The sequence below is a fragment of the Pongo abelii genome, chromosome 23 (genome assembly GCF_028885655.2).
Source record: "Pongo abelii isolate AG06213 chromosome 23, NHGRI_mPonAbe1-v2.0_pri, whole genome shotgun sequence".
Lineage (NCBI taxonomy): Eukaryota > Metazoa > Chordata > Mammalia > Primates > Hominidae > Pongo > Pongo abelii.
The window spans coordinates 22,858,187-22,871,281 of NC_085929.1; the positions used below are offsets into that span (position 1 = coordinate 22,858,187).

Here is a 13,095-nt window from a genome sequence, read left to right on the forward strand (position 1 = left end):
AGCACATATCATCGATGTGCAAAACTTCTAGGGAGGAGAAATGAAACCCTGGGGGTCACCCTCATCCTTCTAACTTCTGCTTTCCATTAAGTGATTCCCCACAAGTCTCCTCATCAGAAACCTCCAAATTACCTAGCTAGCTGCTTTCTTTGTTCTGCCTAATTTGACATACGCTCTTTTTCGTTACTAAATCTAATATCCATATTGGTGGACTTCATTCTTTGCCCTCCACATTCATTTCTTCATTATTCTCACCACCACTGTATTGTGATATCTGTACAATCCCATTCTGACACATGTGAAGATAAGGTTTTGCTTTATTAAAATGTTAAATGTATCAGACACTTCACTAACGTGTACAAATTCCTTCTTCACAAAAGCAGCCCCATGGCCTCTTAGACACTCTTTCACAGCCTCATAGACACTCTTTCACAGCTGTTCTTCACTCACATCGGTTTGAGTATCTATCATCTCTCATTTTGTCTCTATGCTTTCACCTCATATTATGAGTTATTATCATAGGCTCAGCAGCCTATCTTACCTATTTTCCTCTCCAGGAGACAGTACTGAGTAGTAAATTAGAATCTTCCAGGATATGAACACTTTCATGTACACAAGACTTTGTGGAGCTATTTTATGTTTAACTACGCATAAAACCACTATGTCTATGCCTTCCAGAGAAACGGGCTCTGAAATATTATGGAACATAACCTATTTAAAAACTTCTTTAACTACAATGACACTGCCTCTCCTCAATGCACCAACGTCTTCAGAAATAACTTGTGAAGACTTGAAAACATGTCACTAATTGACATGAAAAATGAAGAATGATGTAATTTTTTGCAGGTATAAATAAGACACGCTGAGATCCTTACTAGATCCAAGAAGAGCAGAGTGCCATGAGACAGGAAATAAATATGGAACAGAAATATTTTCATTTGTAATGAAAATTATTCTATTTACAGTTTTCAGAAGAGAAAAAAATACACACACACACACAAACATACACACATTCACACACAAAAACCAGAGAAATACGGCTTTACAGAGTGTTTTTTTTTCAAGGGCCTATTTGTCATTTGACATCTGGGAACACTCTATAGGGATCAACAAAGGGGTTCTAAATTGTGACCTGAGTAGTTTAGAGTTTAACATTCATGAGGGGGAGCCGAGAGGACAAGTAACACTTTGACCATTGGCCATTTCCTCTCCTTACTGTCATTCTCTGAAAAGCACACACTGGATTTTCTCAGCGTCATGACATGTCAAAAAGACATGCTTTAAGGGGGAAACAGTTGCAATCAACACAGCCATGGGAGAGATACAGCTATGCTTGCTGGGATTTCCAATACTTCTGTTTCATTTCTAATATAGTACAAATCAATAAAAGCTACCACGTGAGCATATCCATGCTGGTACGTCATCATATTTATGTCCATATGGTATCAGCATGAAGAGAGCATAATTAAATATGCTGCAGTCATCACATGGCATATCATGAGATCATACAATAAATCAAATACCTCACTGGGTCAACGTGGATAGATCTGAAATATATATCACTGATTTTACGAAGACCAAGTTGCAGTCATTGTGTGCACTGTCTGAACTTTTCTACAAGGTTTTAATACACAAAATCAAGTTCTGCATGTTATCTATGGATGTGTACATATGTTGTAAGAGGTTTTTAATGTGTATTTGGGTGATTTATTTTTCATTTTTTTAAAAAAAATTTTAATTCAAGTTCTTGGTTACATGTTGTCAATAAGTTTTAGTAGTATAGAAAACCCTAAGACCATAACAGCTCAGAATGACTGTCTTAAAAGGCTATGTCTACCAAAGAGTCAGGAAAGCATGACTACTTACTTTCTTCATTTTTAAAACTCAGAGGTACAAAACGCACACTCCCAAATAAAACTGCACACAAGTTATTTAGTTTAATTAGATCCCATTTGTCAATTTTGGCTTTTGTTGCCATTGCTTTTGGTGTTTTAGTCATGAAGTATTTGCCCATGCCTATGTACTGAATGGTACTGCCTAGGTTTTCATCCAGGGTTTTCATACATTTTAGAACTTACTTTTAAGTCTTTAATGCATCTTGAGTTAATTTTTGTATAAAGTGTAAGGAAGGGGTCCAGTTTCAGTTTCCTGCATAAGGCTAGCCAGTTTTCCCAACAACATTTATTAAATAGGGAATCCTTTCCCCATTGCTTTTGTCAGGTTTTTCAAAGATCAGATGGTGTAGATGTATGGCATTATTTTTGAGGCCTCTGTTCTGTTCTATTGGTCTATATATCTGTTTTGGTACCAGTACCATGCTGTTTGCATTACTGTAGCCTTGTAGTATAGTTTGAAGTCAGGTAGCATGATGCCTCCAGCTTTGTTCTTTTTGCTTAGGATTGTCTTGGCTATATGGGCTCTTTTTTTGGTTCCATATGAAATTTCCAGTAGTTTTTTCTAATTCTGTGAAGAAAGTCAATGGCAGTCTATAGCATTGAACCTATAAATTACTTTGGGCAGTATGGCCATTTTCATGATATTGATTCTTCTATGACAAAAAATAATGACTACAGCTACCTGGATGCTCTCCAAATCCAATCCTTTTGGGATTTTATGAGAGCTTCATTACATAGGCATGACTGATTAATTGAACATTTAGCCCCTCTCACATCCCAGGAGGTGAGGGGTGGGGCTGGAAGTCCCAACCCTCTAATCACACCCTGATCTCTCTGATGATGAGTCCCACCCTGAAGCCATCTGGAGGCTGCCTGCCATAAGTCAATCATTAGCATATAAATGATATCATGTTGGAAATTCTGAGGATTTTAGGAGTTGTATGACAGAAAATGCAGTTGAAGACCAAATATATATTTCATAATATGACATTGGTGGTTTTATTGACTGCAGATTCAGTTACCCATGGTCAACTATGGTCCATAAATAAAATTCCAGATGTATATACATCATAAGGTTTAAATTGCATAAGATTCTGAGTAGTATGACAAAATTTGAGCCATTACATCCCAGTCTGCCCAAGATGTGAATCATCCCTTTGTCAAGTGCATACACATTATATATGATATCTGCTCATTAGTCATTGACATAATCTGTTCCTAACATCCAACCAACAATATCATCATGGCTCACGGATCCAAGATCACGTGAAGCAGATGATCTTCTTTCTGACATATAGTCAAATAGAAGGTCAATAGTAGCCTAAGACTACATGGCAATGCCTACTGCATTTGCCTCACTTATCACATAGCCAATTTATCATCTCACATCAGTGCAGAAAGTAGGGTGACTATAGTACATGATATTTTGTGAGCTCACATTCACATAACTTTTATTACAGTATATTGTTACAATTGATCTACTTTACCATTAGATATTATTAATCTTATTGTGCCTAATTTATGCATTAAATTTTATTATAGATATATATTTTTTTAAAAAATTATTGTACACATAGAGTTCAGCACTATTCATGTTTTCAGGCATTCACTAAGGGTCTTGAAATGTATCCCCCATGTATAAGAGGAAATTACTGTACTTATTTTGTTGAAACACAACAGTTTCTCCACCTCTTCAGTTTAAACTATTCAGGATAAAGCATTCTAATACAAAAAATCTAGGTCTATGAAAACTGTACTCTATTCTATGGCAAAATACAGCATACAGACCAGGGTCATGGATCCCTGCAAAGATTTTTCAGCTGCCAGTGCAGAAGAGCCTAAGAGAGATCAGTGTCCTTACTCTCACTAATCCTCTCCTAGGGAAGATTCTGGTAAGTTTGCTTAGTTCTAGCTATTCATTCACCCTATGTAGGGCACAAACAATGCTTAAATTCAGCTTTCATTTTAGCTCCTTCAAAAAAACACACACAGAGGAAATAGCACTCCCTTAAAAGCTTATCCAATCTGAGTCTTGTCTCCTTGTCAGAGAGAAGCTTATAAAGAAACACTGGGGAGGTATGGCAAGTTGCCAGGGAGGACTTTCTAATATATAAAATATATATAAAGGAACCATAAACTCACTGGAGCTACCAAGATGTGTCAACAGTTGTCCCACTACCTAGTGGGAAAGACAACAACAACAACAAATCTTTGTCACTTTAGGTAAACAAAAATAGTATGACTCTCTTGGCATTTTTCATGATGGAGAACCTAGTTATAAGTGAGTTATGTTATAATAATATAGACTGTTTTCAAACTGATCCCTCAAAGAAAGAAGGTCAATAAGAAACATATTTGTATGCCTATAGTATTCACTAGCTGGTCTTATTTCCAACTGCAAGGTAAATAGGAAAGACTTTCTGACTCCAGTTTTATAAAGTACAGCCTCTTGAGATTGTGCCTTTCCACTTCTAGTCTATCTGGACCCATCTCACAGAGAAGGATGATCCAGTTAGTGCTGTGTAATACACAGCACGAAGTCATTTTCCTCAACCCTCCTTATTATGTGGCAAATGTCTATATAAATTATGCTTTTTCAACATGTAAAGCATATGCATTAAATCCTACATTAATAAACTAAAAGCAAAAAAGCAAAATGGATAGCTTAATTAATACATTCAATTATCTTGGAAATTTATGTTTTGTAATACTGAAAAAGATATCCACTATATTATCCTTAATATATGACTATGCTGGACATATCAAAACTATGGAGACAGCAAAAATATTAGTAGTTGACAGGGGTTAGTTGGGAGGGAGGAATAAAAAAAGAGAGACGAATTTCAGGGCAGCGAAAGTATTCTAACGGCAGGTACATTTATTATACATTTGTCCAACTATATAGAAGGTACAATACCAAGAGGGAACTTAAATATAAACTATGGAATTTGGGTGATTATTATGATCCAGCAATGTAAGCTTCTCAGTTGTAACAAACGTACCACTCAGGTGGGAGATATTGATAATGGGGGGAGCTATGCATGTGAGGGGGTATGGCATATATGAAAAATCTCTTTAGGTTCTTTTCAATATTGCTGAGAATATAAAATTGCTCTTAAAATAACGTTATTAATTTTTTAAAAGATTTTCACTGAATCTTCTATTACTAATATATTGCTATAATATATTGCCATATATTATAGCAAGATGTACTCAATTTGAAACACAATATGAATATTCTCTCCAGAATTACAGTATATAAAAGTACATAAAGCAAATAACTGTATTAACAGGCAAGAAAATAACTGATGATTGATTTTTTAAATTTCATAATTATAAACGAAATTTAACAAAATATAACACAAAACTGAACCATCTATATAATTAAAATGAAACAAATTTTTTATTTTAACTTTAAATCAGAAATCATTACTTATTTTATCTAACCATTTTACTGAAAGGTTAATCGAATAAGAACAGATTATAATTACCTAATATTACCATAGTAACTTCTGTATAGAAACCTGTTAAATAGTCACCAAAATTCCAAAATCTAACAGCACAGAAACTTAATATTTCATATTAAGTTGCAACTGATGCAAATGAAATAAGCACCATGCTATATCACCATGTTATTCACTATTAAATAGAATTTTTAAGACACTAAAATTAAGTTGGGGCTGTAACTGCTGTGAAGAAAATAATTCATGTAACAGTCGTAAGACTGTCATTCTTAGAAAAGCCTACATGCAAAACTGGCCCTTTGCTGGTGTTTGGAAATTTGCATTTTAAAGGTTTGTCACCATTTCCTGAGAAAAGTAGCTCACTGTACCTAAACTGTTTGCATAAACAATGTGGTTGACTCTGAACAGCTGCTTTTCTTCTGGAAGTGTGGAATTTGTGTGTATGTGTGAGAGAGAATGCCTATGTAACCAGCTTCCATAAAAACCCTGGACACAGTCTAGTCAGACTCATACTGGTAGACAATAGTGCCCAGGTGCTGTCAAAACGTGAAGCTGCAGGAATTCAGCACATCCTGGTGATGCCACAGGAGACGGCTCCCGGAAGCTTGTGCCCGGCTTCCCCAAGACTTGCCACATGCCCCTTTGCCCTGAGCCAATTTTACTTTGTATTCTTTCACTGTAACAAATCAAAGCCCAGAGTAGGACTGTTTGCTGAGTCCTTACAAGTGAATCACCAAACACAGAGGTGGTCTTGGGAAACTCTGATATAATGGCATTATATGAAATTAGTTTTCCTTAAGGTGATGTGACCTGTGACTACAATCAGAGGCTGTTTATAGAATACCTTTCCCTAATCTGTTTTCCTTAACAGTTGCCTTTGAGATTCCTGTATTTCCGCATGAATACATCCATAAAGGAATAGAAATAATTATGCCAAAAAAAAAAAAGAAAAACAAGCAGCAATCCTATTTTAACCAGAATAAAAAATTGAGAATATGGATGATTAAAAATATACCCCATAGTATGAAAGCTTCTAGAAGAGAAACAAAAAGATCACAGCCAATTGTCTTCAACTCACCAAGGTTTCTTTTATAATAATTGGGGATCAGGCCAGGTGCAATGACACGCACCTGTAGTCCCAACTACTCCAACGGCTGAGGCAGGAAGATTGCTTGAGATCAAAAGTTCGAGGTTGCAGTGGAGATTGTGCCTGTGAATAACCATTGCACTCCAGCCTGGGAAACAGAGTGAGACCCTGTCTCTAAAATGTATTAGTAGGCTGGGGGCGGTGGCTCATGCCTGTAATCCAAACACTTTGGGAGGCTGGGGCGGGCGGATCACAAGGTCAGGAGATGGAGACCATCCTGGCTAACACGGTGAAACCCCATCTCTACTAAAAATATAAAAATTAGCTGGGCGTGGTGGTGCACACCTATAGTCCCAGCTACTTGGGAGGCTGAGGCAGGAGAAGCGCTTGAACCCAGGAGGCAGAGGTTGCAGTGAGCCGAGATCACGCCACTGCACTCCAGCCTGGGCAACAGAGCGAGACTCAGTCTCAAAAAATATATATATTAATAAAAACATACATAAAATAATTTGCATCATTCAGGTCATTGTGATAATTATAGAAATATATGTAGCCACCGGATATAATACTGTACTATCAATCATAGAGCTCACTTAATTTGTTTCTAATCTTTTTTCTTAAGTTCTTATAAAACTAAAAATATCTATTAAAACTAAAAATCATTTGTTAAAGGCAGTTCTTCACAGAACAGGTCAAAAAGTCAAAAACTGCATTTAAAATGTAGGAGGAGTTATCCACTTCTCCTCCCAAACAGTGGGTTTTTATTATTAAGGGCCAATAGGACTTTAAACTCATTTTGGGGAATAAAGGAAGTTATGGACCAGCACGATGGCTCATGACTATAATTCCAGCACTTTGGGAGGCTGAGGCAGAAGGATCACTTGAAGCCAAAAGTTTGAGACTGGCCTGGGCAACAGAGAGAGACCCTTGTCTCTAAAAAATAAAAAATAAAAAAGTTAGCTTGGGGTGGTGGCATATGCTAGTAGCAGTCTCAGCGACTTAGGAGGCTGAAGTAAGAGGACCACTTGAACCCAGAAGTTTGAGGCTGCAGTGAGCTATGATCACACTATTGCACTCCAGCCTGGGAAACTGCAAAAGACTCAATCTCAAGAAAAAAAAAAAAAAATCAAGAAAGTTATATATAGATGGTTAAAGGTGTGGTAATCCAACTGACCAAATATTCCAGCTAAGTAACAGATTACCAATATTTGAAGAAATATAATACCAGAAAAGTGTTTTACATTAAAACTATGTCAAGTTTGAAAAGTTAAAAGACACCTTAACTGTCTTAACTTAATTTGAAAATTTAAAAGACATTTAAAGTTTGAAAATTTAAAAGAAACTTAAAATCTTAAAGGACCAGCATCACTTACACTGTCATTGTGCTAAAGATATAAAGAAGTTTAGCATTGAAGATTAATAGAATACCAGATATACTTTAGAATAGGTAGCTAATTCTCTTAAAAGAAAATCATATATAGTTGTCAAAAATACCTATGTTAGGAGTGTGTTCTAATAATATTTTCTTTAGGGATGAAATTCAAAAGAAAACAGTAAAAGCAGAGATATTAGAAGAGGTCATGAAAAGGGAACTGCACTAAAACAAAGTGTCCCAGAACACAGAGACTTGGTATACTTAGCATATCACCTTATATTTTTCTCCATAACATTATATAAGATGTCAGCTTCTCCAAACTGCTCCTCTGTAGACTACTTCCAATTGAAACTTGAAACTCTTGAAATGTGGCTGTGTTATGATTCCATGTTGGAGGGAGTTGGGATGTATGTGCTTTGGACAAGCTGGTTCCAGTTACTGCTGCCAGACTTTTGTTTCAGAATGCATCCAGAAGAACTTATCAGGGATTTCAGTACAAACTAAGTATTTCCACAAGGAGCAGATAAGAAGACCACAGTTTTTCTCACACATTACCCTTAGGTTTTCACAATTCTGTAAAAGTGTGGGCACATGTACTCAGAAGTCAAGACCATTTTCCCTGACCCTGTGCACGTAGCTTCTGCAGTTACAAAAGAGTTACGTAGGATCTTGGTAGATTTGTTCCTCCATATTTGGACACCAGACATACCAATCACATCAACAGCCCACGTTACACCTCAAAAATGGTTCTTTTGAAAAGGGTACCACCAAAGAGCTTTTAAAAGTTAAATCTAATTGGCTTTTTAGTAACCTTACTTGTTAGAATTGATACTCCCTCCTTAAAATTCTCACATTTTTTATTTTTGCCACATCACTTCCTCTGACTCCTCTCCTACTTTTCTCTAGCCACTGCTCATTTTCCTTTACCAACTCTTTTTTTTCTGGGGGCGGGAGGGAATGTTGACATTCCCAGGGTTTTGTCACTGGATGCCTTCTCATTCTACATCTGCATCATGGACAGTTGAGATCGATGACTTTGCCTAAGAATTATAATAACATCATTCTACGTCTGCATCTCCAACCTCAGAGTTGGAGGGAAGGGAAGTTACTCTTCCCTGTTGACCAGCTGTACTTCTCCATTCAGTGAACACATCCTACTCCTTTCTCCTGTGCAGTATAAAGGCCAGTACACAACCTGGAAACCTATGAATGATCCAAGATTTCTCTCTCCCCACTAATGTTTTACATTCAATGTTCACTAAATCATATTAACTGTACCTCTTTTCTGCATCTGCTTTATATTTCTACTGCTACCAAATACATATGTTTATATTTCCTAGATCAACATGGCCTCTTCATTGATGGTTTTCACAGGAAAAAAAGTCCCTACCAACTATTATTGTTTTTTTATAAATAAAAATTTAAGTAAAACAAATGAAGAAGGCATAAGGGCAAGAAAAAGACCAACATTTTAAAATGAGTAAATGGAGTAAATTTACTTTATTTTACCATGGATGCGTGAACACCTTACACTAGATTGATAGTAGTTCAAGCATCAAACTACAAGGAAACTACAGCTTTAACTACTGCAAAAGCTTCCTTTCTCTAGCTTACCTTCTTGTATTCAGAATACAATATATAATATATATAACATACCAAATATGTATTTTCATCAGCATGGGCATTGGCAGCACTAAATCCCATGTTGCTCAAGGGCCAACTGTAATTACTGATTCATTTACTAACTGCAAAGAATTTATTTTACAAATTAAATAGAAGTTCTAATTATATAAAAAGTCTAATTCATTATTACGTGACTATAAAAAACATGCAATGTAATACCTTAAAAATTTGTCTTCTTATTTACACAAAAAGATCATCTAGAATATTAGGAACCATAATTAAATAATAATTTTTTTCAAACAATACTGAGATTATAAACTACCTACAATTAACTTTTTAAATAATTATAAAATCTAGACTACTAAGTATTTTTTAAATGTGTGCAATTTAAACAGTGATTTTTTTAAACTGCTTTTTTGTAATCAAAACATCTTTATTCTTTTTTATCTATGGCAGTACCATCAAGAGTAATTCACTATGAGAAATCTTACCTGGATTGCAATATATAGAAAGCTCTTCACATTTCTTTCTTCTGTATTCAGAAATTAGTTTGAAAATGCTATGTATAAAAATAAATGAAATTAATATTTTAATACTATTATCAAAAACATTTACCAAATATACTAAATTATTAGAGTCTCTTGAACAATATCAGGATGTTAATTATCCTATACACTTCTCTCCTGTAAGCTCTACAAACTTCTTAGTACCTTTCTAATTAAATAATAAAAACAGGTGAAGTACTCATGAAGTGAAGGCAGTACAGCTCAGCAAACTATCTCACATCAGCTTGACATAATGGAAAGTCACCTTCCTGGCTCTTACTGGAAGGTCCTGGCTCTATAGCCAACAGGTATTTGCTCTTAAACAAGTTGCTTCTCTTAGGCACAATGTCTGCTTCTAGATTTTACTATCTTCTTTCACTAGGTTGTTATATAGGTTTAATGAAGCAGCATTTTTAACATTCACAGAGAAACAGTAAAGCAGTAGAATTTGTTCTTGAACTTTATTGCTGAAACTATTTTGAAATCCCAAATCAAACCCAATGTGTATTTTTTCATAGGTTCTAATATTCAAATGCTTCAGTTTAAGAAAAATGTTAGGTTCTAATTTTGCTTATTGTTCTATTATTTGTGGCTTATAATTCAGGGCATCTCAACTATTTCATAATTCATAAATAAATTTATGAATACATTATTTCACTAAAATAGGTAACACGATTGTACACTATTATTGAGCTCATCAATTCCAAGGGCAGAAAACTAACAGATGTCAAGATCTGGCTTGGGCTACCACTATTACTTCTCTATAGACTCTAACTGAACCAGCAGATGTTTGCTAGAATGATGGTTAATCTCCATCAGTGATGTTATCTCCAACTGACATGGAAGACAAAACCCTACTTTCATCTTTTTTAAGTTCCATGAAGTAGATGAAAGTTGACATTTTCTCATTTCCAAGATACATACTAACAAAATATTTACACAACACCCCATGTGTTACTTATCTCCATTCTCAGTTTATAGATCACCTTACACAAATGTTTTTGTAGTGAAAATCACAATTCTAATATAAGGGGCCACCCATTTTGTTTCGATTCAAACTGTGACTTAGCTAGCCAGCAAACAGTCAAATGACCTTCCCGTGACTGCAAAATATGAAATGCTTCACCATGCTAATTTTCTCCGTATTGTTCCAATTTTAGTATTTGTGCTGCCAAAGCAAGCACAAAGCCTTACTTTTACATATAAATGCCGATAAGTCATGGATGAGGGTTAGCTCTGTGAAATCTAACTAACCACCTTGAGACTTAGATAATTCCGATGAATGGCTTCCTGTAAGGTAGAATCCGAAAATATTTTACAAACTTGAGATAGTGATGCAAGCAGCTTGGGAGATCTTCATTATTATAGAAAACAGATCACTTGAGGGGCCAACCACAAGTTGATGCCTCCTACTCTAAGGAAGGATGGCATAGAAGCTTCCACTACCTGAGAAAAGCTCTTACACTGTTTATTTAAAAAGTCTCAGGGTACAGATCTGGTAGCAATAAAGAAAAAAACTGTGATCTCTTTCTACAATATTATTTGAATATCTCTGACAGTTTAGAACTAACCCAACTAATATTTGAAGAGTAAAAAAAGGGATTCAAAAAATAACTCACCAGGAAGGTCTAGAAGCCCAGGTTAAAATGTGGGCTTTACATCAGGTTTTGACTATGGGTGAAAGTGTCAATTTGCTCAGTATATATGTTGATAAAGTTAGAATATCCAGCTAACAGAGCAAGGTTCTGCTGTTTTGGAAACAATGGCTGAGCATATAAGTATGTGCAAGTGAACTAAAAAAAACAGTTGTAACTTTGAAGCCTTTTTATGGATCAACATGAAGATTGAGGGATCTCAAACAGAAAGGGCATCCGGGTGGCAAAGGTTAATCATTACCAGACTGCAAGAGTACTTTCAATGGCAAGAAAGCAGCAACAGAATCAATGAAAACAAAGCAATGATTAGAATGTCCTTTCCCCTTCTCCTTCTGACTTGTAGATACCGATTGTCTTCCTTGGACTTAGGGAACCCCTTAAGTTCTTGAAAAATTCAATGATCAGGCTATAGTAGATGATCCCCAGTACACAGCACAAGATTTTTTGATAAACTGGACATTTTGAGACCCAAATAACTAATTAGAAAAATCAAAGATGTGAAACTACTTTATCCTATGCATAGGGGTTATACTTGAAATAAAATGTACAACATTGGAATCCCTAAGGAGAAAAGTCCTAAAAGTTTCAATATCAAGAATCCTGCACCTACGGCTACTTATCTAGCCTTTTGCTTGATTTCTGGCTGACGAAGTTGCACAACTCTCGAAAACTTAAAAACTTGAAAATTTGTCACTTGAAAACTACTTAAACTAAACTATGAAATCTCACCTGATATATAAGATGCAATTGTTACAATTATTTTAAACTTCAATTTAGTGTTCACTAGCCTTTTTATGTAAAGACTTACACTATATTCTCAGCCTCAATGGCATAATCTTCTGCAATCTTTCCATATGCATCTTGAGAAAGCACATCAATATTGTGCTGCAGAAGAAGAATGACTATATCTTTTTCTCCAAGAGTAACAGCAAGTATGAGGGCTGATCTAAAATAACAGAGAGGTAATTAAAAACTTTAATGACATTTCAAAAGCTAAGTTTATATACTTTATCAACTTAATATGTTGTCTGTCCACGTAGAATTAACCCAATTACGTGTACTAAGAAACAAGCATCTTGGGTGTTCAAGGGTTTATCTTTGCAAGTTACCACAAAGGTTAAAAGCAAGGAACAAAAAGGAAGCCTCTTGTCCCACTGTGGTATGACATAAAGTTGCTAACTTAAAGTCCTTTGATGGGTAAGAAACTATGCTCAGGCCACCTATCTACAGTAGGCAAATTTAAGTGAAAAATTATTCATTTCTTCCCTAGTCTGATACTATACATTATAATGCAAAATCAGCTAAAGGGTCAGATAAGAGCTATCTGCGGGCTTACAACAATAATATTAATAGGAATGCTAATAGTAGTAGTCGTAGCTTCAGTTAATGATGCTGATAAGCATGTGTTCGGCATTTAATTAAACACTATATATATATAAATATACATATAT

The 13,095-nt window shown here is 35.4% G+C and overlaps 1 protein-coding gene across 1 annotated transcript in view; it reads right to left on the reverse strand.

Moving 5' to 3' along the window:
- LOC100449536 (ankyrin repeat domain-containing protein 36A) overlaps nucleotides 1-13,095 on the reverse strand; it is a 137,127-nt gene that overhangs the window by 112,464 nt on the left and 11,568 nt on the right. The window contains exons 5-6 of the mRNA XM_054543008.2: nucleotides 12,453-12,590; nucleotides 9,936-10,003 (exon numbers count right to left, since the gene is read on the reverse strand). Coding sequence (XP_054398983.2) covers nucleotides 9,936-10,003; nucleotides 12,453-12,590 — 206 coding nt within the window. The remainder of the gene's footprint in view (nucleotides 1-9,935; nucleotides 10,004-12,452; nucleotides 12,591-13,095) is intronic.